Below are 26164 nucleotides of genomic sequence, written 5' to 3'. Positions count from 1 at the left end.
AATTAAAAAAGTCACTTCAATTAGTAAAAAATGTGTTTGAATGCAAAAATAAATTTGAAACTCAAAAAAATGCATTTGAAAGCTATTTTTGTTTGATTTTTAAAAAATTTTTTATTTTTTGATTGAAGTCAATTTTTTGGGTAGAAGCAACTTTTTTGATTGAAGTAATGTTGTTTTGCGTTTGGGCCATATTTTGGCGAGGACATTTGTGTCTTTATTATTCAATCAAAATATATTTTCAAAAGAAAAATCACTTCAATCAAAAAAAGAAAAATTTTGATCATAGAAAAGTTTTTGAATGCGAAAAAATATGAGACTCAAATATTTGCATTTGAGCACTTAATTTTTCAATTAAAAAAAAATTCCTTGATTTTAGCAATCCTTTTTGTGTGACATCTCTGTCTAAATCATTCAATCCCTCAAAAAGTTGCTTCATTCAAAAAAAAAAAAAAAAAATCATTTGAAAAATAAAATTGCCCTCACCTAATTTTTTTTTTTTTTTTTAAATAATATGCAAAGTAAATGACCGTCTAAGGTGCTCGTCACATGATCTGTTCAAAAAATAATTTTGACCCATTATAAAAATATCGTTTTTTTGTTCATTTCATACATTTTTGTTGTTTGTTTTATTGCTTTACAACTTCTATATTTGGCAGAAAACACTCAGGTGACTTGAAGTTCCGCTCTGAGACCCCCAATTTGACCAAATTTCAAAATTGTCCTATATGCATGTGTGATACATCATTGGAAAGCTTTAAATCTCGATTTTCGGGGGGAAGAAAAAATTTTGAACAGGAGGGCATTAAAAAATTTTTTTTTTTCAACAGCAAAACCCTAACTGGAGGCGAGAGCACGCGAGAGCAGAATTAAAGACGCCACGATTTTAACAAGATATTATCGCGTACTTACCTTGTTTCGATCCAAAAACTCCACGTAGAACATATCAACGAGTGTCAAAACACAGCTGTGAATGGCCAGAGCCGGATTTTTTTATTTTATAGGGGAAACATGGTGATATAACAAGTGTCGCGATGCAGAAATCGCAGACAACAAGGAGTTGTTGAGATTTTCTTTTTCATATAGTTACCCTTTTAAACGTTAATTTTCCATTTTTCTTTGTTTGGATTGATTATTTATCATCTAAAATATCGGGGGAAATGCGACAGTAACAAAAAAAAAATCCAATTAAGCGGTAGTTATGAGGTAGATATCTGTGACTTTTTTTTTTACAGATGCCAAATTTTTCCTTGTGACGTAATTTGTTTAAAAGTTTAAAATATGCGAGTGAATATTTTTTTGGAAATCTTTTTTTTTTTAAACTAGATATTAGACATCGATTAATGATTCTAGGCCAAAAATGAAAGACATTTTGATTGATAAATATAATTACTTACCTTTTTTTTATGGTTAGGTTGAAACCAAAGCAGTTGCGCGACGTCTGTAAACGGGGGTTTTCAGGTTAAAACGGACAAATTAAAAATAGTTCGGAGACTTAGTGCACCATGAATCTGCTATGGCAACATATAGACATATTGTTCTATTAAACACAACAGCTCTTTTGGCTTAAAATATAGCAGTTTATTTTAAAGAGGAGTGCAAGAGCAGAAACTGCTTTTTCAGTCTTGTCTGTGTTTTTGGCCTCATACATTCACTGAAGCTCTACAAGTTTGTTAAATTGATGCAGTGAAATAAATGTAATGGGGGAAGTTTGACTTTTGGGGAAGGGGGGGCACAACATGTTGATGACCCCAAAACGCAGTCTCAGCAAAAAAAAATTAACTTAAAAGAATATTTATAATAATAAGTTGAAAACGAGCCTTTTTTTGTTTCCCATCTTTCTTGAGGGGAATTCTAAATCAGGCTGCTTAGGACAACTATACTTTTTGCCAAGATCGTCCATTGAATATGGTTCGCCTGCCGGTGTTGTGCCAATGTAGTTACCCCAGTCAAAAATTGTATCCCCTGGGCAGAGCCATATGGAGGTAGATTTGTGTTTTCAATATTCGATCAAAAAAAAGTTGCTTCAATCAAAACAAAAAAAAAGTTTCAAAGCTTCAATCGAAATATATATTTTCAATTAAAAAGTCACTTCAATTAAAAAAAGTGTTTGAATGCAATAATAAAATAAATAAAATAAATTTGAAACTCAAAAGAATGCATTTGAAAGCTTTTTTTTGGTTGTTTTTTTTTTTTTTTTTTGATTGAAGTAAAAATTTTGGGGGTAAAAGCAACTTTTTTGATTGAAGTAATGTTGTTTTGCGTCTGGGCCACATTTTGGATAGGACATTTGTGTCTTTATTATTATTCAATCAAAAATAAGTTGCTTCAAACAAAAAAAATATATTTTCAAAAGAAAAATCACTTCAATCAAAAAAAAAAAGAAAAATTTCGATCATAGAAAAGTTTTTGAATGTGAAAAAATATGTGACTCAAATATTTGCATTTGAACACTTAATTTTTCAATAAAAAAGTTTTCCTTGATTTTAGCCATCCTTTTTGTGTGACATTTGTGTCTAAAGCATTCAATCCCTCAAAAAGTTGCTTCATAAAAAAAAAAAAATTCAAACAAAGAAAAAAATAATTTGAAAAATAAAATTGCCCTCCCCTAATATTTTTTTTTTTGAAAATAATATGCAAAGCAAATGACCGTCTAAGGTGCTTGTCACATGATCTGTTCGAAAAAAAAAACCCATTATAAAAATATCGTTTTTTGTTAATTTCATACATTTTTGTTGTTTGTTTTATTGCTTTACAACTTCTATCTATGGCGGAAAACACTCAGGTGACTTAAAGTTCCATTCTGAGACCCCCAATTTGGCCAGTTTTCATAATTGTCCGACATGCATGTGTGATACATCATTGGAAAGCTTAAAATCTCAATTTTCTGGGGGAAAAAAATTTTGAACAGGAGGGCACTTTACAAAAAACAACAACTTTTTTTAAACAGCGAAACCTTATCCGGAGGGGAGAGCACACGAGAGCAGAATTATAGACGCCATGACTTTAATGAGATATTATCGCGTACTAACCTTGTTTCGATCCAAAAACTCTATGTAGCATGTATCATCGAGGGTCAAGACACAGACACTTTTTAACATTTTTTCCCCCAACTTTTCTTTGTTTGAATCGATTATTTATCATCTAACAGAACGGAGAAAATACAACCATAACAAGAAAATAAAATTAAGCGATAGTTATGAGGTAGATATCCGTGACTTTTTTTACAGAGACCCTTTTTTTCAATTTGTGACGTAATTTAAGTTTAAAATATGCGAGTGAATAATTTTTTAAAGTCGTTTTCTTTTTAAACGAAATATCAGACATCAATTAATAATTCTAAGCTAAAAATGACAGACATTTCGAATAAGAAATATAATTACCTTAGTTTTATGGCTGGGCTGAAACAAAAGTGGTTGCGCGACGTCTGTAAACGGGGTTTTCCAGGGTAAAATGGACAAATTAAAAATAGTTCGGGGGCTTAATGCGCCATGAATCTGCTATGGCAGCTTATAGAAATATTTTTCTATCAAACACAACAATTCTTTTGGCTGAAAATACAGAAGTTTCTCTCACGTTCTGCTCCTGGTCAGATTTTGTGTTGTTTTGTGGGGGCGTTTCCCTGACGTCGCACCTGCAGCTCATCAACAGCAGTATAAAGACGCAGGCGATCCACTGGAAGGACGCCGAGATATTTTTCCTTGCTGGTCGCCATTCGCCATCCTTGTCATTCGAGTAGCTTGTTATTTTTGTAATTACGCCCCTGCCGTGGGTTTTGGTCGCCTGTCGCTTTAGTTTTGTATGCCTCTACCTTGTGCAGGTACGTGAGTGTATTTAAGTTGTTTTATTGGCTCTCTGCCTACCACCTTGGTTTACCTTCGCGTTTGTATACTGATCCCCGTCGACCTCCTGTCACGGACCCGTTTTGTTATTTCCCCTTTTTACCGCGATCGCGTGTGTTTTGGTTTGTATTTAATAAACTCTTGTACGATTCCCTCAGTCGTTGGTTGTCTGTTGTGAGTCCAACCTTGTTTTTGCGTTCGCAAATCCTGGCAGTTTCTTTTAAAGAGGAGTGCAAGAGCAGAAACTGCTTTTTCAGTATTGCTGTGTTTTCCGCCATATATAGGTAAGTCAATTACATGCGATGACACTTTTCGGCCACCAGGGTTGCCTGGACCACCAGACCTCCCCCCCTTAAACTCCGCTTATGGGCTATTCTGTGTGGTTTGGGTTCAAAAGGAACACTTCCCATGAATTACTGTGATTTCCTGATGAATTCCATTTTTCGTGCTTGCAGTTTTCTCCTGTGACTTCGAATCGCCATGTCTCTGGACCTTATCAAATCAAAGCCAGCGAAGCGACTGGTCTGTGGTATCTGCACGGCAAACGGAGCAAGCAGGTCGGATGCCTGGAGCGGACCACTCGAAGGGAAGCTCTGATGGTGAGAGTCTCACACGCTTCACAGTATGAAATATTCATAGAGAACGATTGCGTGATTTTTAATCACGACCCTTTGTCTTTGATATCCAAGAAAGCTGTTTTTCTCAAGCGCTTATCAAACAATTTTGGCGACAGGGCTACCAAAGCACTCTATACCAGCCGTTTCATGTCAAACTTTGTTTTTTTCTTGAAGGTCACTTTCTTCTCCTGAGCCCCTCCCCTGTTGCCGAGGCTTCTCAGATATGCGAATACCATTTGAACAGCCCAATCTTGCTCAGCAGCGGGCACCAGTGTGTTTTGCATCTGGCCTTATATGAGTTATCGCCATCGGCGGGGAACTTCACAGTCCTGATCAAGCCACTTTACTACGGTTCAGACACTTTGGAGTTAAAGCCGGAGAGAAGAGAGGATCCCAGGTCAGCAAACACACTTCATAAAGCAGTGTTAAATTTGAATTTGTTGGGTGCAATTCTCTGGCGGCCAAAATCCGATTTTTAGATTGAAACCAGATGGCTCCAACTCACGCACGCTTCATTTTGCAATATAAATATCTTTCACCTTGGCACCTACATACTCATTTATGCAGTGCTAAATTTGTAAATCATTAGGTGCCGGAACACAAAGTACATATGACAGCGCAGGGAGGACGAGATGGGCACAGGTTCTAGAACATACGCAGAAAATAGTGCTGAAAATAACACGCAAATGCCCACTTGCCATGCTGTAGCGCAGGGATGAAGACACGGGCACAGGTCCCGGAACATACGCAGAAAATAGTGCTGAAAATAACACGCAAATGCCCACTTGCCATGCTGTGGGACTTGCAAGCCTCAATTTCAGATAATATCCATGGTATGAATGTTATGATTACAATTTACAATTATTTAGGCTATACTCTGCACAGCACGGGCAATTGCCGACATAAAAACAGGTGGGACTTACAGTAACGTACAGTCTAACTTGTAAAACATACAAAAAAAGAAAAAAAAATCTGAGATTACAATAGATAACACAAACCCATTCTTTTGAGAGTTTTATCCCCCCGTCTTCTCTGGCCCCAAAGTTCCCACCGCCTTACAAATTGTGCAACCCAAACCCGAATTTCCCATAAGGGTACTGGCGTCTTGCTCCGGCTGTTAGTGGTCCACCTGGCTGACTGCTGGCGCTGTACCTGGCCCCCACTCCGGGTGGCGCTGAACCTGACCAGTTACTGCCACGGTAGTAGCCTCCTGCCCCATTTTAGCTGGTTGTCCGTGAACCTGGCTAGCTGCTGCGGCACTAGCCTCTTGCTGCACCTGGTCCTGCCCGTTAGCATGATCGCTGCAGCTGCCCTCATTGCCGGTTGTTGCTTTTCTGACTCGTTTTGAACCATCTTCCTTCTATATGTAAAAAGGCATGTTGAAATACCGTTTAATAAGTGTTTTTTTTTTTTTTTTTTTTTAAATGTCGGGCGTGATTTGTTGGTCCAGCGTTTCATTGCATCAACAAATCTCCGACTCTTTCAAATGACGTTAAATTTGTGTAAACAACATGCAATTCTTGGGATTTGTTCTGTAAATTAATTAATGCATATTATTATTTTATTTTATAATGTAATGTCCGTAACTATGCACGGTCCCTTTAAGAGACGCTGGGACTGGAGAGTTGTGAGGTAGTAGGAAGGGAGGGGGAGACGGGCGAGAAGTAAAAGTTAGCAGTCAAATGTGGCGGCAGTCCGCTGTTATTTTGTTGATTGTTTTCTTATTGTTGCCACAATAAAGTGGAGAAAGCCATCAATGACTCCTCTCCTTCTTTCCCCCCATTCGGGGCTATTACGATACATTTTTTAAAAACGTTTTTAAATTATTATTATTTTCTATACACGAGAGGTGCCGGATCTGCCCAAATAAGTCCCGGAACACAGTGAGGCCAATATCAAGAGGTGCCGGATCTTGTTCCGGCGAAAATTAACCCCTGCATTTATGCCTTCGGGGAGAGTCGGAACGGGGCTGTACAGTCCCGGGCCGGCTTCCTCTTGATTTTAATGCATCACACACCGAGGTTATGGGACAGCTGGAACCTGTTGGAGAGGGGTGACATCACAGTTGCCTCCTCACCACAGGCCCCGCCATGCCCACACCTCCTTTAGCGCACCACATACATCATACTCCACGGGAGAGCTTCGGCGAGAGTCGGTGGGATGTGCGGCTGGGAAGAACTTCCATGCGGCGGTCCCACTGCCCTAAAACGGACTTTCCTATTTTAATTCATACACTGCACTACCCTCCCCACAGAATCCCATCATGGTGCTGGGTAATGGCTGCCAGTTTGGGACCTGGCAGCCACAGTTATAGGGCAGTAGGTGGGTCCCACACTTTCTCTCTATGGCGAGGCTCCCGGGGCATGGCCTCCTCTCGGGGGGTGGGGGGTTGGGGGTACGATCCCGCGACGGCTTCTCGACGCTCTTCTGCTTCCACCTTCCCCTTTTCTTCCTAGGGTATCCTCCCTTCACTCCAGCGTGGGTCGCTGCCTGGGTGCCGGTGGGTCGGCCGGGTATCGCCTGCTCTGGATGGGGATCCTGTCCTGCCTTGGGCTTAGTGGGCCATGGGGGTTTCGTGGTGTACCATGTCAGCTGGGGGCTGCGGCGGTGGGCCGGGTGGGTGGTCAGTGGTAGGCATGGGGGGCGGTGGCACATCTCCTTATCCCATCCCTGAAGGCCGGTTGATGGGGGTGCAGATGGCCCGGGCAGAGGTTGCGCTAGACATTTTCGTTGTCTGTCATTTTGACTGACAGGGTCATAAAAATCTGGTCATAATCTATTTTTACCAGTCACTGAAATTTTTAAAATGATAATGATGACATATTCAATAGTATTTAGTTTTCATTCACTTTTAATTTTGTAACGCTTGCTTGGCGGCGAAAAATTAGACACTGAAGTTGTATTTTTCTCCCTCTTTTTACTCTGCTTACCGCCAACAACACCAACAAAACAACTCCACTCCCAAAGAAAAAGAGGCAACCATATAGACCCCAATCACCAACGTCACACAATGATCTTAATTGTGGTTGTCAGCCCAAAATCTTCTAAATATATATTAAATGCATCTTACCAGATATAAAATGACTACTACATAGTCTGTGGTGATCGTTTGGTGCCCAGATTTCTTGTCGAATTACAGAAGTCCATCTCGCTCTCCTCTTCGGGTCTCTCAGAATACGGTAGAACTTCAAGTCTCTCCGTCTATCTTCTCAGTTACTGCAACCGACCGCCACACACGCCTTCGCCATTTTGATTATTAATGTTAACGAGCAGAAAAACACGGCGTAATAGGAGGCATGTACGTAGCGGTAATGTGTAAACACGACGAGCTGATGGACAATATGGCTGCTCCAGTCAGGGGGCGGAGTTGTGACGTCATGTGATTGGGGTCTATAGACAAGTTTCCTGAGCGAAATATGGGCGCCGCCATCTAGGAAAATGTCTGCTTCACACTTCCGGTCCGGTTGAGTAGCAGTGTATTAGCAGTGTATTGACGACGATAAAACTACGAAATCAAGCCAGAGCAACCCATGGAATCTTCAAAAATTGATTCAGCACTACCTAGACGACACGTAGATGAGATTGGATAGCAGTTCGTGTCACTTCGTTGATCATTCGTGGACAAAATTATTAACAACGGTCAGCCTGTGCTAACGTGAGGAATGGATTGATACTACGGCCATTAGTGACCAAAATGTGGTGAAATTACAAGTTATATTACATTTGCCGACTGCAGGAGGGCTGACATGGATTGTTTTGTTACAAGGAAATGCTACAAGGTTATGTACATATGATGTTAACACAGATAGTATGTCATTCTTTTTTTTATTGCAGGCATTGATCGCAATAAAACATTTAGACATGATTCCATTTCTTGTTTTTTTTAAAACGATTGGTGCACTCCAAAACAGGTCAATAAATCACATTTATAAAAGTATTGCAAAAATAGCATACGAGAATGTGATATCAGACCGCAGAGCTCCGGAGCCTCGTGAACAAATAGCGACATCACAGAGGCCCTCGGCGTCATTTAGATGTGCTTTTTTCCCGTCCTCGGTAATTCCAGCTCCAATAGCATATATTTAAAGATGCTGCCGTTCACAAGTTCGTAGTTGGATCACGGCGATCTCGGCGAACCACAGTCTGTCACAATTCCTGCCTCTCTCTCGGCCTCTCCCGGGAGTCGAGCTGTCATCATCATTGTGGAACGCAAACGATATATGTTCGATATATGTCCATCAACGTACAAGTCAAGTTGTCTTCCCTTTTATAACAGCGTTTACCAGCTGTAAACAAACGAATAAAAACTCGTAACACTTGGATTTATGCGGTGCATTCAAACACGATTAGCAACAGGCGGATAGCAGCAGTAGCAGAAGCTAGTTGTTGTAAAAACAATTAAACTTCGTAATTACAATCATCATCGTAATATCAATAGCAAAGGCAACAAGTCGTTTCATGCGCCAGATTTTAGGTTTCGTATTTTTAGAGCACATTACCTTCCATAACAGCGGGGGCATGACTGCAGGAGCTGTCAGTTTTGTACATCTCCTTCCGTCCCTCCTGTATGACGAGTACGAGCACCCATGGTTTGGAAATCGACATGGTACGAAGCATGGAGGCCTTGGCTTGGTTCTCCACCCGCCTACATCAAAATAACATTCCCGGGATCTTGTATAAAGACCTTCCAACTTCGATTCCACCGCCATTGACTTCAATGGTAAACAGGCGGAAACGGAAGGGGAAGGAAGACATAAGGAAGTAAACCGGTACCTCGAAAACTTGTCTATACACAGGCGGCAATCTAGTCCACCAATTGGATCACGCGCTGGCACACCGGGTGCACCAATAAGAACCTCGCGTTGATGTGTCAATCATGGTGCTGCCGCCAGACCCCGGTGACGCTACAATATTTTGACAGAATAGCCAACGACGTCGTGCATTAAGAGAGACAATAGCTAATTAATATGCTAACTCGCCACCCTGTGGTCTGGGATGTGAATTGCAACCTGTCAAAATGACGGGCGGACTTCAGTTTTTTCCGTCACCGTTTTAAAAAAACGGTCAACGACGGAAAATATCCGGTTAACGCGACCCCTGGGCCCGGGTGACCACCTTGGATCCTGGGGGGTTGACGGCAGCACCCTTGCTGTCACTGCGGGAGGAGGGATGGGCTGGCTGGCTCACCCCCCTCCTCAGAAGGGCCGTGGCCCTTGGGCGGCTCCCGTGCGGCATTTCCACTTGTCTGCAGGATTATCACATGGGTCTTACACATGACTAGGTGTAATTAGATACACTCAAGTAGAGAAACTCGGTGTCAGGATTAGTGATCAGGCACTATAGTATAGGATGCCAACATATCCACACTCACAAGGGATTCACACAAATACTGGGTTCTACACCTCACATGGCTGATTTGTGTACACTTCACCCCTCCCAATCACTTATCTTTCTGACTTTCCCCCCCTCCTCTTTCGCCTTGGTCATCAGGCCCCCTACATGGTATCAATCGGAAATACAACTAGCTAACGATAGCACCAAGATTTTCATAGTTGGTGTCGGCGTTCAATGTATTTCTGGTTGTTTTTTGTGCTTCTTCTGTCCCTTTCTCCTTCTCTTTTTTTTGTGTCCCCCATAACCCCTTCTTTGTTCGCTGCTTTCTCCTAATAAATGAAACACATTGAATAATCAGAATGGGAGTATGTCATACGTGTCAGGCAGCTGAACAAGACAGGTTAAAAAAAAAATGAAACTAGATGGCTCTTTTATTGTCTAAACAGTGCCAAATAACATACATCTGATTTTTATCTGATTGATTGAAACCACATACGGAAAATAGTTTCATATCAGATGTGGACAAGATGCTTGTCTGACCTTGTTCAGACAGGCAGACAAAATCTCATTTTTAGACCATACAGATTGCAACTGGATGTCTCTTTTCTGTCTGAACATTACCAAACACAGAAATCTGATTTTAGCGTGACAGATTGAAACCACATATGGCAGGTAGTTTCATGTTACATACGGACAAGATGCTTTTCTGTCTGAACAGCTCAGTTGGGATTTGACTGTCCGTGTCCGTCACTCTATTCGGGATGACGCCTTCGTTGCTACATCTACCTGTCAGGTGTGTCAATAATTTGGCCCAGTCTGAACAGGCCCAGATCTGATTTGGACACATGGTGAAAACAGTGTGAACAGTCAGCCCTAAAAATCAGATTTAAGGAGGAATCCCATTGGAATCAGATATGCCTGCAGCAGGCCTGGATCTAGGTTTACCCACCAGAGTGGGCACTAAGAAATCTTGAGGGGGCACCCCCAATGCAGGCTTTTTTTTACCCTCTGCATTTCTCCGGGATTGGGACCGGCGAAAGTAGGACACTGGCTTGTGTCCCGAGGAGGCTACATTAATTTTTTGCGGGTTTATTTTTATTTATTTATTTATTTTCATCCATCTATCTACTTATTCTCGCAATCGGCGTGATGTCACGATGACGTCATCGCGTATAGCAACGTGTCGCCATTTTGTGATGGGGGCACGCGCAGGTAAACATCCGGAGACAAACGTCTGAAATTCATATATTTCAGCTGTGTTTTGCGTCTTTTTTTCATAAAAACGTCTTTAACATGGCATTATCATCACGAGTCACTGCCGACAGACGCGAGTAGGCGATACAACTTAAAATTAGCGTGTATTGGCCTGTAAATCTGCCCGTACAAAGCCGAGCTGATAGCTGGATAAACAATCCAAAGGAATTGCCTGCAGTGGAGTTCGGAAACATCTACAACTACCTCATAAAGTCACCCAGTAAGTTTACCTTTATCAATTACGTGGAATGTGTACTTCGTGGAACTAAGAAAACTGGTAGTATATACGGAGTGATTATTTCTGCCGTAACCGGTAATTCGCCTCCAAGCGTTATTTAGCCATGAACACGTCATGGCAAAATAACCAATTCCCACCAGGCCAATAATATACCGATTGACCGATCAGAGCAGTTCACGGCAAAAGAAAAATAACGCTTTGCGAGATGTCTGTTACGGTAATAATAACTACTGCCTAGTCTATTGAATCCTGGCAGCTAATTGGGGAAAAAAAAAAATCGATTAAAGTTTACTCACCAGTAATGAAATGTTGGCTGCAAACGTAAATGTGCCTGGATTTAGGTTCCCACTTGCGAGAATGGTCCACGGAACCGTCTTCTTTTACTGTTCCTCGATTGATTGCGTTCAGCCATTTGCTTGTCCTTTTCTTCTCACGAGAAGGAATGAAGAACTTCAAATGCGGCTCCGAACTCTTCCTTGTGTTACAACCTGCAACACGGCAACTTTTAGTCATTCCGACGGACAAAAAAAAGACAAAAGTTCAACGCGTTTGTACTACAATGCACGACAGAGCAACTAGGGATGTCCCGATCCAGGTTTCTGCACTTCCGATCCGATACCGATATTGTTTTGCACTTCCGATCCGATACTGATACTGGCCGATACCGACCTATCTGAGCATGTGTTAAAGTTTAAAGTTATTTAGCCTCCTTACTTAGTTGTCAGACTCATGTTGAAAACGGTTTTAGTACTCTTGATAACAACTAGCCAGCTGAATTAGGTGAGTTTGAATAACACACAACGTTTGGTAACAAGAAACTGACCTGTTTATTCAGTGACAAACACAAAACCTTATAAATAACAAACAGAAATGGCATAGTCAGTCAATAAAACGTGCAAATAATATTGTAAACTGTCTTAAAAAAGCAAAACACACAAACAACCTCAGTGGAAAATCCCACAAATCCCCCAAGCTATTAGATGCTTTTAATGTTTCGTGCATTAGTTACGAAAATTTGTATAAAAAGCCTCTCAGGTTTAAATAAACAACTATTTCAGTATCAAGTTAACATTTTAAAACAGTTCTGTATCATCAGCTTTAAACTACATTCAATTCATTTAATTTTGCGAATCAACTGTTAAAGTTGTTAAAATTGCTCCCGTTATTCCATAATTTCCCTTCTGTCTACTTTCGACATGTGAAAGTTTTAAAACTGTTTTGAAGCTGGATTCAAGTCAAGAGTTTGCCGATTTAGGAGTATTTTTGATAAAAAGTTAATTAGGTTCGCTTGGAAGGTTCACAACAGCCTACTAGGGAAGTCTTCTGCTTTAAGATGGCGGCTGTTTACTGACGCAACTAGTTTTCAATACTTCAATGTTGCTAACGCAGTCGAGTCTGTCATTATGCATCTAGTTCTATATACATATGATATCTATTATCGACAGTAAAACGACGTTGACGTAGTTTGTAGCGGCTGTCAGCAGCAGTCAGGTATTGTGTTTTTTATCCAGCGGCATGAGTTGAGCTAAAGCCGTGAGTTGAGCATTGGCATTACCGGGGTTTATGACAAGCATTATGTTTTCTTTCGGGACGTAATGCGGTCAGTTTCACATTGCGTCCCGAAGACCGCGCTGTGTATTAGTTCCGCTTTACTTGACATATTTCAATAATCGGAATTTGGATGTTTGTGAATCGTTCTCAAATCTTCTATGCCTGAATCGCTCAAGGATGTAATGACGGGGTTGGCATGTTGTACCGTGGTTCTAAGTGTTGAATGGTGCGTCTTTACTCACGAGAGATAATGGCTCGTCATCCAGAATGAATTCTTCGGCAATGACTCTTGTTATTCCCTGGGCTTTGGGACTGTCGAGTGCCAGTTTGTCACGCATAGCAAAAGTTTCTGCCAGTGTTAGTTGCGTAGGGCCTTTCTTTTTGTCTTCGGTTTTCTTACCACCACAAACAATATGAGGAGTATGTTATTTCGCTAAATGCTTGACTAGGCTGGTTGTATTAAAACTTCTTACAGCTTTACCACCACGCTTGACTTTATTGTGGCATATGTTGCACTCTGCCTCTTCGTCTTTGTCGTCCTTTAAGGTGAAATAATCCCACACAGCTGACATTTTTACCGATAAAGTCTCTCGGTAAATTGGGAGACAGTAATGTAAATGTAGTGTGTTGAAGGTGTGCCGTACAATGCGGACCGGATTTTAGGGAAACCGAAGCAAAAACTGGAATGGATTATGTAAATTGGTGCGCTGGAAAACCCGAACCGGACTTTTAAAAAAAACTGGATCGGAAGTCTGGATCAGAATTTTTCCGTGTTGGCCGATCCGATACCGATGCGCATTTTTTTGCCCATATCGGCATCGGGACATCTCTAAGAGCAACTGCTTGTGACTCGTGTTTTGCCCCCATTTCAATATGGCGACGCTTTGTTGTGGCTGGTGACGTCATTAATGCCCGGATGTCCGACTGCGAGAATGTGTCTGGAGGAGAGAGAGGAAGCGTGCGGATAACAAACGAGGTTGGAAAAACGGCTTGTTTTGGTGATTGCTTGTTTGGCGTGGTTGCGGCCAACAGTAACCGTTAATCCTGCAATAAAAAAGTAGGTGAGACCAATTCTCCGTGCGTTCTCTATATCCAGTGCGACGCTACAGTAGATATTCCCGACATTTTGATTGGGTGGGCACGACTCACGTCTGGGTGGGCGGTGCCCACCCTGGCCCCCCATACATCCGGCCCCGGCCTGCAGCCTGAATGCAGGCTTAGTATTGTTTAGAACATAAGCTACAAGCTATTAAACATTGCAGGTGGTCATAATACTGGTGTGGCTGTTTAGTGTAGTAAAATTCTCTTAAATTAGTGTTTACACTTTTAATATACAACTTGCAAAGATAGAACAAGTATGGATTGAATGCATTGGAAAGCCAGGCAGTCTTTCATGCCATACAAGACTACAGAGAGGAATGGTTTCTCCTTACATGGTTCTTGAGTGCACGAGGAGCAATGTGAGGCTTTGTGGAACAGAAAAAGTCAGGAGTATTGTTTGATATATGAGCAGGTATTTGCTATTGATTTAATGCTGCGCTGCGGTCATCTCTAGCTCAGATAAAAGCATTCTCGTTCTGCCGATGTGGACTCTGTAAATAAATTGATTTAATCGCTTTGGACAGAAGAAAATTGATGGACAATACGGTTACGTGATGGTAGGCTCTGTGTATGCGCTAATGGACGCCAATTCACGCTTAAGTGTGATTATGTACCCATCCAGCTGCAAAAACATTATTACAGTACATTCGGTGAATGATCAGTGCCAACCTACGCTGATAAAATGGATTGGACGTCAATGAAAGCAAATGAGATTGTGAAGTAGATCAGGTGTGTGCTTACACTCTCCAAACCACTGAGGAAACAAAATGTAGACTGGCTGCTTTAGTCTTTGTTTTTTTTTTTTTTACCTGAAGGGCTTTTTAAAAACTTTTAAACTGAATTAATTTTGCAGTTCAGAATGGGAAGTCGTCACAAATGAAATAGGCCAAGTGGACGAACCCTTCCACGTGACTCTGCGCTACACCGGATGTGTTCAGGAAGGTTCCATTGTGGCTCTCGACTCACTGCGCTTCAAAAACTGCGAATTGGGTAAGTTCATAGACTCCATTTATTGAGTTGTTGTTTCAGAATAATTTAGTTATCCTCAAACATGGATGCATATGGAGCTCCTGAAGGGATATCGACAGAAGCAAAATTAATTTAAACCATTTGTTGCGCACCAGGAAAGTATCGGGTGCACAGTTTCAGAGTGCTGAAAATGATAATTCAGGATTTAGTTGAGCTTTACTTCAATTGGACTCAACTATTAAGCAATTACTGCATTACCTGCACATTGTCACCACATACTACAAATAGTTTTCTCGTGCACACCAGCTAGTTTCTGGTGCGGCCCACATAATATCTGATGCGCACCAGATTGTTTCTAGTGCGCACCAGGCAGTTTCTAGTGCACACCACATTCTATCTGGTGCACACCAGATTGTTTCACGTGCACACCAGATTGTATCTCGTGCACACTATATAGTTTTTAGTGCGTACCACATACTATTTGGTGTGCACCAGATTGTTTCTCGTGCACAACAGATGGTTTCTAGGGCACACCACATACTGTCTGGTGTACACCAGATTGTTTCACGTGCGCACCTTATATTTTCTAGTGCGCACCAGGCAGTTTCTAGTGCACACCACATACTATCTGGTGCACACCAGATTGTTTCACGTGCGCACCAGATTGTTTCTCATGCACACTATATAGTTTTTAGTGCGTACCACATACTATCTGGTGCGCACCCGATTGTTTCTTGTGCGTACGACATACTATCTGGTGCGCACCAGATTGTGTCTCATGCACACCAAGTAGTTTTCAGTGCACACCACATACTATCTGGTGTGTACCAGATTGTTTCTTGTGCGCAAGAGATAGTTTCGACTGCACACCACATACTCTCTGGTGCGCACCAGATTGTTTTACGTGGGCACCATATAGTTTCTAGTGCACACCAGATTGTTTTTTTTGTGTACACCACATTGTTACTTGTGCGCACCATATAGCTTCTAGTGCACACCAGATTGTTTCTTGTGCAAACCACATTGTTACTCGTGTGCACCATATCGTTTCTAGTGCGCACCACATACTATCTGATGCGCACCAGATTGTTTCTCGTGCGCACCAGGTAGTTTCTAGTGCATACCACATACTATCTGGTGTGCACCAGATTGTTTCTTGTGAGCACCAGGTTAATTCACATGCGCACCATATAGTTTCTAGTGCGCATCAGATTTTTTCTCATGTGCACTACATAGTTTCTAGTGCGTACCACATACTATCTGGTGCACACCAGATTGTTTCTCATGCGCACTATTTAAATTGTTTCTCGTGCATATTATATAGTTTCTTGTGTGTATCACATACTATCTGGTGCGCACCATATAGTTTCTAGTGCGCACCACATACTATCTGATGCGCACCAGATTGTTTCTCGTGCGCACCAGGTAGTTTCTAGTGCACACCACATACTATCTGGTGTGTACCAGATTGTTTCTTGTGCGCAAGAGATAGTTTCGACTGCACACCACATACTCTCTGGTGCGCACCAGATTGTTTTACGGGGGCACCATATAGTTTCTAGTGCACACCAGATTGTTTTTTTGTGGACACCACATTGTTACTTGTGCGCACCATATAGCTTCTAGTGCACACCAGATTGTTTCTTGTGCAAACCACATTGTTACTCGTGTGCACCATATAGTTTCTAGTGCGTACCACATACTATCTGGTGCACACCAGATTGTTTCTCATGCGCACTATTTAAATGGTTTCTCATGCATATCATATAGTTTCTTGTGTGTATCACATACTATCTGGTGCGCACCATATAGTTTCTAATGCGCACCACATACTATCTGATGCACACCAGATTGTTTCTCGTGCGCACCAGGTAGTTTCTAGTGCACACCATATACTATCTGGTGTGCACCAGATTGTTTCTTGTGCGCACCAGATTGTTTCTCATGCGCACCATATAGTTTCTAGTGCGCACCAGATTGTTTCTAATGTGCACTATATAGTTTCTAGTGCGTACCACATACTATCTGGTGCACACCAGATTGTTTCACGTGCATACAATTTAGTTTCTAGTGTGCACCAGATTGTTTCTCGTGCATACCATATCGTTTCTTGTGTGTACCACATACTATCTGGTGCGCACCAGATTGTTTCTTGTGCGTACTATTTGACACCAGATTGTTTCTCGTGCGCACCATGTATTTTGTAGTGCGCAAAACATACTATCTGGTGCACACCAGATTGTTTCACGTGCGCAGTATTTAACATCAGACTGTTTCTCGTGCGCAACATATAGTTTCTTGTGCGTACCAAATACTATCTGGTGCGCACCAGCTTGTTTCTTGTGCGTACCACATACTATCTGGTGTGCACCACATTGTTTCTTGTGCGCAACAGATATTTTCTAGGGCACACCACATACTGTCTGGTGTTCACCAGATTGTTTGTCGTACGTACCACTGTTTCTCGTGCGCACCATATAGTTTCTTGTGCGTACCACATACTATCTGGTGTGCACCAGATTGTTTCTTGTGCGCAACAGATATTTTCTAGGGCACACTACATACTGTCTGGTGTACCCCAGATTGTTTGTCGTACGCACCACATTGTTTCTTGTGCGCACCATATAGTTTGTAGTGCGCACCACATTGTTTCTCGTGCGCACCATGCAGTTTGTAGTGCGCATCACATACTTTCTGGTGCACACCAGATTGTTTCACGTCCCCACTATTTAACACCAGATTGTTTCTCGTGCGCACCATATAGTTTCTTGTGCGTACCACATACTATCTGGTGTGCACCAGATTGTTTCTTGTGCGCAGCAGATATTTTCTAGGGCACACTACATACTGTCTGGTGTACCCCAGATTGTTTGTCGTACGCACCACATTGTTTCTTGTGCGCACCATATAGTTTGTAGTGCGCACCACATTGTTTCTCGTGCGCACCATATAGTTTGTAGTGCGCACCTCATACTATCTGATGTGCACCAGATTGTTTCTCGTGTGCAACATATAGTTTCTAGGGTGCACCACATACTATATGGTGCGCACCAGATTGTTTCATGTGTGGACCAGGTAGTAGTTGATAGTCAATAGTTAAGTCCAATTGAAGTAAAGCTCGACTAATTGCTGTATTATCATTTTCAGCACTATGAAACTGCGCACCTGATACTTTCCTGGTGCACACCACGTACAATCTGGTGTGCACCAAATGGCTTAAATTTATTTTATTTCTGTCAATGTCTTTTTAGGGGCTCCGTAAATTAAAAGCTCGTAAAGTCGATGCATTATCTGTTTTGTGTTCTTGCTAAGGCGAAGAGGACGAGGTCATCCTACCGGACGTGGACTGTGGTGATAACTTCTACTGCGAACACTCTGAATACTGCATCCCCCAAAAACATGTGTGCGATTTCCACACGGACTGCCCTTTAGGAGAGGACGAGGGCTTCATCTGCGGTGAGGATTTATTAGGCAGGAATGCATTTACATGACCTGTGGGCGATGTGTGTTTAAATAGTTGGATCTTTGATCAGGAACAGCAGATCAGACAGCTAAGGGACTTCAAATACCCTAGAAGACTCTCTGTATTATATATATATATATATATATATATATATATATATATATATATATATATATATATATATATATATATATATATATCAGGTCTAAAAGTACTCTCAAGATTCACACTGCTGGACTTTCAAAGTTTCACTCTTTAACTACATAAACATGTCATCCGTTCTGCCATTCCAATCTGAACACGAGCGGAACATTATTGAGTAGGACAGCCCTGTCGATATTTCACAAAACGAGCAGCAAAAGCAAAATGAACAGGAAAGACAGGATCAAACAAGAGTAGCACAAAACTGGTAGTGTTCGTGTGTCAAGTTAGCCAATGACAGCACTCTCATGCTGTAGTGACAGAGCAGGTGAATGAAGTAAAAAAAAAATGTTTGCAGATCTTCACGGTAAACTATAGTGTCACCCAATTTATTCCAACATTATTATAGAACAAGTTAGCATCCAGAGCCATTGTGTGCTTTACGTATGATTAGGGTATACAGTGAAACACAGCAGTGTATTTTTCTACATCAATAATATCTGCATTGTTTATTGATCTATTGGCTGCAATCAGTAACTCAAGTCCTCCGATGAAAAGCTATAAACAATCAGCGAATGTGGAAGCGAGACTTGACCACAAAACAGACAGCAATAGCAGAGGGATTGCGTACAAGGGTTTATCGAACACAAACAAAAAACACACAATTGCGAAATGGGAGCCAAAACAAGGCGAAAACAAATAATGCACTCAAATACCTGCACATGGTAGAGGATTCCAAAGACCAGGGTGGCAGACGAATGAAAAAAACAAGGCAAAGATGCAACACTCAATAAAGGGGTCAAGAATACAAACTGTCAAATGGCAGCAAGTCAATATCTCTGCAAGCTGCCTAGGATCGGTTTAAAGACACTGCTGATGAGCTGGAATTGGATGCAGCTACGACGTTGGGAACTCATTCCACAGCTCTGTAACAAAACAATCTGACTAGCGGCAGATTGGGACAAAATCATGCCAGTCGTCATACTAGCTTTGCTTGCTAGCTAAGTCCGGCCAAGACGCCGGAACAGCAACAGCAGAACAAGTCGACCAGCAAATCGGCTGGGAGGGGCCAAAATCCCGCGCATTCAGTCCGGTGTTAACCCTTTGTACTGACTCCATTCTGAACGGTTTAAAGAAGCCTCACCGAAAACAGGTTGACAATTTATTCGTTGACATTGGTAAAAAACAAGGCAAAAACAGACGACAGAGAGGCAATGTTAAATCCAAGGTCCGCAAAACAATGGATACACCGGAATATCCCCGAGAAGCGACAGTTATTATCTAAATGTTCAGTCGTTTTGAAAGCTGAGGTGGAGTGGACTGGGCAGAAGGCGTGCTTAGGTGTTGTCTTGGGATGCTCCTTCTGTGTCAGGTTTTTAATGTTTTTTTAAACAGAAAAACCCTACCTGGAGGTGAGCGCACGCGAGAGCAGAATTACAGACGCCATGGCTTTAACGAGATATTACCGTGTACTTACCTTGTTTCCATCCAAAAACTCCATGTCGCATGTATCACTGAGTGTCAACACACAGCTGTGAATGGCCACAGCTGGATTATTTGGGGATTTTATGGGTGAAACATGGTAATATAACAAGGGTCACGATGCAGAAATCGCAGACATCAAGGATTGGTTGAGATTTTCTTTTTCATATAGTTACCCTTTTAAATGTTATTTTTCAATTTTTCTTTGTTTGGATCGATTATTTATTACCTAACATATGGGGGAAAATGCGACAGTAACAAAAAAAAAATACAATTAAGCGATAGTTATGAGGTAGCTATCCGTGACTTTTTTGCAGACGCCAAATTTTTCATTGTGATGTCATTTGTTTAAAAGTTTAAAATATGCGAGTGAATAATTTTTTAAAGTCGTTTTCTTTTTTTAAACTAAATATTAGACATCAATTAATGAGTCTAAGCTAAAAATGACAGACATTTTGAATAATAAATATAATTACTTACCTTTTTTTTTATGGCTAGGTTGAAACAAAAGCGGTTGCGCGACATCTGTAAACAGGGGTTTTCAGGGTAAAACGGACAAATTAAAAATAGTTGGGGTTGCTTCATGCACCATGAATCTGCTATGGCAGCATATAGACATATTGTTCTATCAAACAACAGTTGTTTTGGCTTAAAATAATATAAGAGCAGAAACTGCTTTTTCAGTCTTGTCTGTGTTTTCCGCCATATATGTGATATCTACCATGTCTACCATATCTACCATATCATGTGGGCGTAGTTTGTAGGCTATCGGCTACAGTCAGGTATTATCGGAGCCACCTAGCATCGCGTTTGGTCAACTTTTTTGGTTCCCCACTCCCACTCCTGCTCTGCTCTGTGGCCTTGGTGAGTCCGTCCCCCTCAGACGTTTATCGCGTCATTCAACCAATATAGCAACGCATAGTAACGCATGCCTTTCCATCCTCAGTAACGGTAACGGCGTTGCCAAGATGAGAAAAGTAATTAATTAGAATATTCACTACTGAAAAAAAATAACGCCGTTAGTAACGCAGTTATTTTCTAACGCCGTTATTAACAACACTGTATATTTATAATTCACTTATACTTGGACTGGCTGTGAACTAATTGCCATAATGTGGCCCGTGAACCAAATTGATTTTGACACCTCTGCTGTACAGCATTTTGCAATCTGGGAATGACACCATTTTTATATGCAGAGCAGATAAATGAAATAGAACACCAATTTGTAATCCTTCAAAGTAGTCAATGAGCGCCTGACCTCTTGAGTGAAAGCTGAAAGTGAACACATACAATCACAACTTGATAATAGTAATTCCGTGGTGGAGCTGTATAAACATAGCAATAAAACGGATGAAGACAAAGGCAATGCGCGCTGCAATAACACGGCATCCCCGAAGCATTGCTCGCATCCCAATTCTAAATTTGCAACAAACTCATCACCCTCTACTGGGAAACAAGGATTCTTTGGTAGCAGCTGCGGTCTCTTGTTGAAACAAGCTCTGACAACAATCTGCTCTCTTTCTCAGGTTCAATGCCATTTGGCTCACACTGCACATTTGAGCAGGACGCTTGCGGTTGGTCCGTGTCTAACCGGAGGTCGACTTGGAGGAGGGTGGCCGGTGACGAGCTGCTGCTAAGAGAAGACATGCGTGGAATTGCCCTCGGGAGTACGCCGGGTAAGCCCTATGTGTAAGAGGCACCCAAGGGCCAGAATCAACCACTCATTTGATTGTATATACAGTGGGGCAAATAAGTATTTAGTCAACCACTAATTGTGCAAGTTCTCCCACTTGAAAATATTAGAGAGGCCTGTAATTGTCAACATGGGTCATTCTCAACCATTAGAGACAGAATGTGGGGAAAAAACAGAAAATCACATTGTTTGATTTTTAAAGAATTGATTTGCAAATCATGTTTGAAAATAAGTATTTGGTCAATACCAAAAGTTCATCTCAATACTTTGTTATATACCCTTTGTTGGCAATAACGGAGGCCAAACGTTTTCTGTAACTCTTCACAAGCTTTTCAAACACTGTTGCTCATATTTTGGCCCATTCCTCCATGCTGATCTCCTCCAGAGCAGTGATGTTTTGGGGTTGTCATTGGGCAACATGGACTTTCAACTCTGAGTTGAGATCTGGAGACTGGCTAGGCCACTGCAGGACCTTAAAATGCTTCTCACGAAGCCATTCCTTTGTTGCCCTGGGTGTGTGTTTGGGATCAATGTCATGCTGAAAGACCCAGCCATGTCTCATCTTCAATGCCCTGGCTGATGGAAGGAGATTTTCACTCAAAATCTCTCGATATACGGCCGCATTCATTCTTTCCTTTACACAGATCAGTCGACCTGGTCCCTTTGCAGAAAAATAGCCCCAAAGCATGATGTTTCCACCCCTGTGCTTCACAGTGGGTATGGTGTTCTTTGGATGCAATTCAGTATTCTTTCTCCTCCAAACACAAGAACCTGTGTTTCTACCAAAAAGTTCTATTTTGGTTTCATCTGACCATAACACATTCTCCCAGTCCCAGTCTCCAGTTCTGGATCATCCACATGCTCTCTAGCGAACTGCAGACGCGCCTGGACGTGTACTTTCTTCTGCAGGGGGACACGTCTGGCAATGCAGGATTTGAGTCCCATGCGGCGCATTGTGTTACTGATAGTAGCCTTTCTTACTGTGGTCCCAGCTCTCTGTAGGTCATTCACTAGGACCCCCGTGTGGTTTTGGGATTTTTGCTCACCGTTCTTGTTATCATTTTGACGCCACTCGGTGAGATCTTTCATGGAGCCCCAGATCGAGGGAGATTATCAGTGGTCTTGTATGTCTTCCATTTTCTAATAATTGCTCCCACAGTTGATTTCTTTACACCAAGCATTTTACCTATTGCAGATTCAGTCTTCCCAGCCTGGTGCAGGTCTACAATTTTTTTCTCTGGTGTCTTTCGACAGCTCTTTGATCTCGGCCATAGTGGAGTTTGGAGGGTGACTGACTGAGGGTTTTGGACAGGTGTCTTTTATATCGATAATGAGTTAAAACAGGTGCCATTAATAAAGGTAACGAGTGGAGCCTCATTAGACCTCGTTAGAAGAAGTTAGACCTCTTTGATATTTTTTTGCCGATTCCGATACTTTGAAAATGACGTGATCGGACCCGGTTGATCGGGATGCCGATCGATCGGGACATCTTTAGTCACCATCAATTCTCTGAATTTAACAGCGTACGTTTAAAACATATAAGTTGTCATGTTATATTGTCTGTCCCACAGGGCACTTCTTGTTTCTGGAGATCAGAGAGAAACATACTGTGAAAGAGGCATCTGTCAAGAGTCCCTTTTTCCCTCCTCCTGTCGCCAACAGAACTTGCCAGGTATGTTATTCAGACTTTTACTGCCTTATATGCCAACTCCTCATTTGAAATGACATTTTGTTTGTGCAGATGCATTTTTCTTTTTACCTCTTTGGCTCCTTCAATGGCTCTTTGTCAGTGGCTATAGAAGAAAATGGGACTTCCTCAGCACTACTGGTCTGGGAAGAACACGATCAGTGGCAAGATGACTGGGAGGACGTTGCCCTGGAGCTGACAGACCTTCATCATGGGTACTTATTTACGCTTTGTTATCTTAAGGAGTTCCACAGGGTTCAATTTTAGGACTTCTGCTTTTCTACTCATATTTGCTGTAGTGCTGTCCAATTTCTCGCGTTAACGGACGGTAATTGATTTTTAAAATTAATCACGTTAAAATATTTGACGCATTTTACGCATGTGCGGAATGACCCGCTCATGCATTGCCTCAAACAGATTACAATGACGCCGTTTTTTTGCACATTGAGAGCTAAGAGGCAGAGAAAGGCGAGTGGACACAGGCGTTCATTGGACCGCGCCATTTATTGGCATAAGCTTCGGCAACTCCTTCAGAACCAACATAAGTATCATTTAGTGAAAGTTCACAAAAAATTATATTCCTATTCCTCAAAAACAATAATGTTCACAAAAAGAAAAGGGCTCAATGCAAAGAGAACTGGCATTCCCAATCAAAATAGCTATGCAAAATACAGATAAAACTTACTCAGACTTTGGTCAAACTCTATTCAAACATTTCATCTAGCTCAACAAATACACTGGATGGCAATATTTAGTCACAATATACAAACTATCAGAGGTCTCGTACGTTGTGAAGCCAGCACTCAAATGACCGTGGATGGACCAGTAAACAGGGAACTACAGCGTCAGTCGAGGGACAAAACACACTCATTGGCTTGATTTCTAAGTAATGTAAAACTCGCCATTGACACCTTGTGGTGTATTTCAATCACTACCTTATGTAGTTTAAAGACACTGTGGAAAAAAGCTCAGGTGTAGTTTCAACACCTTCAGCCATAGTGCCTACTCTACAGCACAGTGACCCAGTAGTGTCACAGACAGACACAGGACAGTGCACCAACCTTAGGTGGAGGGTTGAGCACTGCCGCTCCAAGCCACAGTTTTTTCACTGCTTTTTTGGGACATAAAAAATAGCTAATACCGTACTACGGTATGACGGAAATTTTTAGCGGTTTTAAAACAGTGACGTTTTCATACCACGGTAAACCATGAAACCGGTAACCAGCACATGCCTATTTGTCACACCCCTAATATTGAGATAAATAACTCTAGTTTCACAAAGTACCCCCTTCAAGGTCTGACCTTATCAAGATGAAACTTTCAGTAGTGTGCCAAAAGATTTCTCACGGCAATCCACTTCTATTAACCTAAGGCATTGATTGCAGTTATTACTGATCCCTGATTTCATGCTCTTTTTCACCGAATTCTGGCTGCATTGTCTAAAATGCGCAGTAGAAATCAAGCTTCAATAGACCAGGCAATTTCTTTTCCATCTCCATTTTTGTTGAGCAGAAATAATAGCCTCTTCTTGAGGCGGACGTGATGCTACCCTGTGTCATCTTATTCTGCTTTAACGGAACCTTTGAGATTTGATGCCCTGCTGCACATTCATAGATCCTCTTCTGTAGGGAAGAGTAGAAGACAATGCATTACCTTGATTTTTCTTTTACATATTTAGTGTTTATTTCCCTGAAGAAAATATCCCACGATGGAACTTTGTCTGCAATCAATATTTAAAATGCAGAAAAATATTAGACCAAAACTACTGATATGGTTTTTGATCCTCTTTTTATGTTTAAAATGCTTGAAAGACATGACATAGATTTTTTTTTTTTTTTTATCATAAAAAAAAAATATGACCAAAAACAAGCTACAGAGGAAAGGGAATGAACCTGACAGTAAATTGCAAACATCTGATAATCATTCATGCTTCTTTTAATTGCCTGAAGGTGTTTGAGGAGGGGGAGGGGTAAATAAGTACAGAAGTGTATTGCTGCCATCCAAAAAACAAACAAACAATGAAAAGTCCAGTATTGCATTTTTGCATAATTATCATTTTTTTTTACATAATGATTATCCAGTTTTTACATAACTTTCACATTTAATGGTTATCATGTTTCTACATGATCATGATCACATTTAACATTATAGTTATCACGTTTTTACATAATTGTCAGATTTACTTGATAGTATCCCGTTTTTACATGATAGTATCACATTTTTACATCTGATCATGTTTTCACTATAATTATCAAGTGTTTACCTGATAATTATCACGTTTTAACATAATTGTCATGTTTTTACATGATAATTGTTACGTTTTTACATGACTTACGTTTTTAATGATTGTATTATGTTCTTACATGATTGTTATCATGTTTTACATGATAGTTATCATGTTTTACATGATAATTTTCACGTTTTTACTAGGGCTGTCAAACGATTAAAATTTTTAATCGAGTTAATTACAGCTTAAAAATTAATTAATCGTAATTAATCGCAATTAATCGCAATTCAAACCATCTATAAAATATGCCATATTTTTCTGTAAATTATATATATATTCTGTAAAATAATTTGTTGGAATGGAAAGATAAGACACAAGATGGATATACACATTCAACATAGGGTACATAAGGACTGTAGTGGGCATTTCACTCTACTGTCATTTAAATCTGTCTATGCTGTCCTCACTCCGAAGCGTCTACTTTTTCCAAAGCTAGACAGCTAGTGAACGACGCCTTAATAATCAGACTTCTTCCTTTTTCATCTGACTTATTAATAAAATGGCCTCA

The 26164-nt window shown here is 41.1% G+C and overlaps 1 protein-coding gene across 1 annotated transcript in view; it reads left to right on the top strand.

Moving 5' to 3' along the window:
* Positions 1–26164, top strand: part of ltk (leukocyte receptor tyrosine kinase) — a 158750-nt gene that overhangs the window by 53084 nt on the left and 79502 nt on the right. Inside the window, exons 3-9 of the mRNA XM_057859005.1 lie at positions 4295–4438; positions 4631–4853; positions 14788–14924; positions 18216–18359; positions 21516–21665; positions 23254–23354; positions 23424–23584. Coding sequence (XP_057714988.1) covers positions 4295–4438; positions 4631–4853; positions 14788–14924; positions 18216–18359; positions 21516–21665; positions 23254–23354; positions 23424–23584 — 1060 coding nt within the window. The remainder of the gene's footprint in view (positions 1–4294; positions 4439–4630; positions 4854–14787; positions 14925–18215; positions 18360–21515; positions 21666–23253; positions 23355–23423; positions 23585–26164) is intronic.

Source organism: Corythoichthys intestinalis, chromosome 15 (genome assembly GCF_030265065.1).
Source record: "Corythoichthys intestinalis isolate RoL2023-P3 chromosome 15, ASM3026506v1, whole genome shotgun sequence".
In the NCBI taxonomy this organism is placed as follows: domain Eukaryota; kingdom Metazoa; phylum Chordata; class Actinopteri; order Syngnathiformes; family Syngnathidae; genus Corythoichthys; species Corythoichthys intestinalis.
Note: the sequence above shows the minus strand (reverse complement) of the source record. Positions and strands in the feature narration are given on the sequence as shown.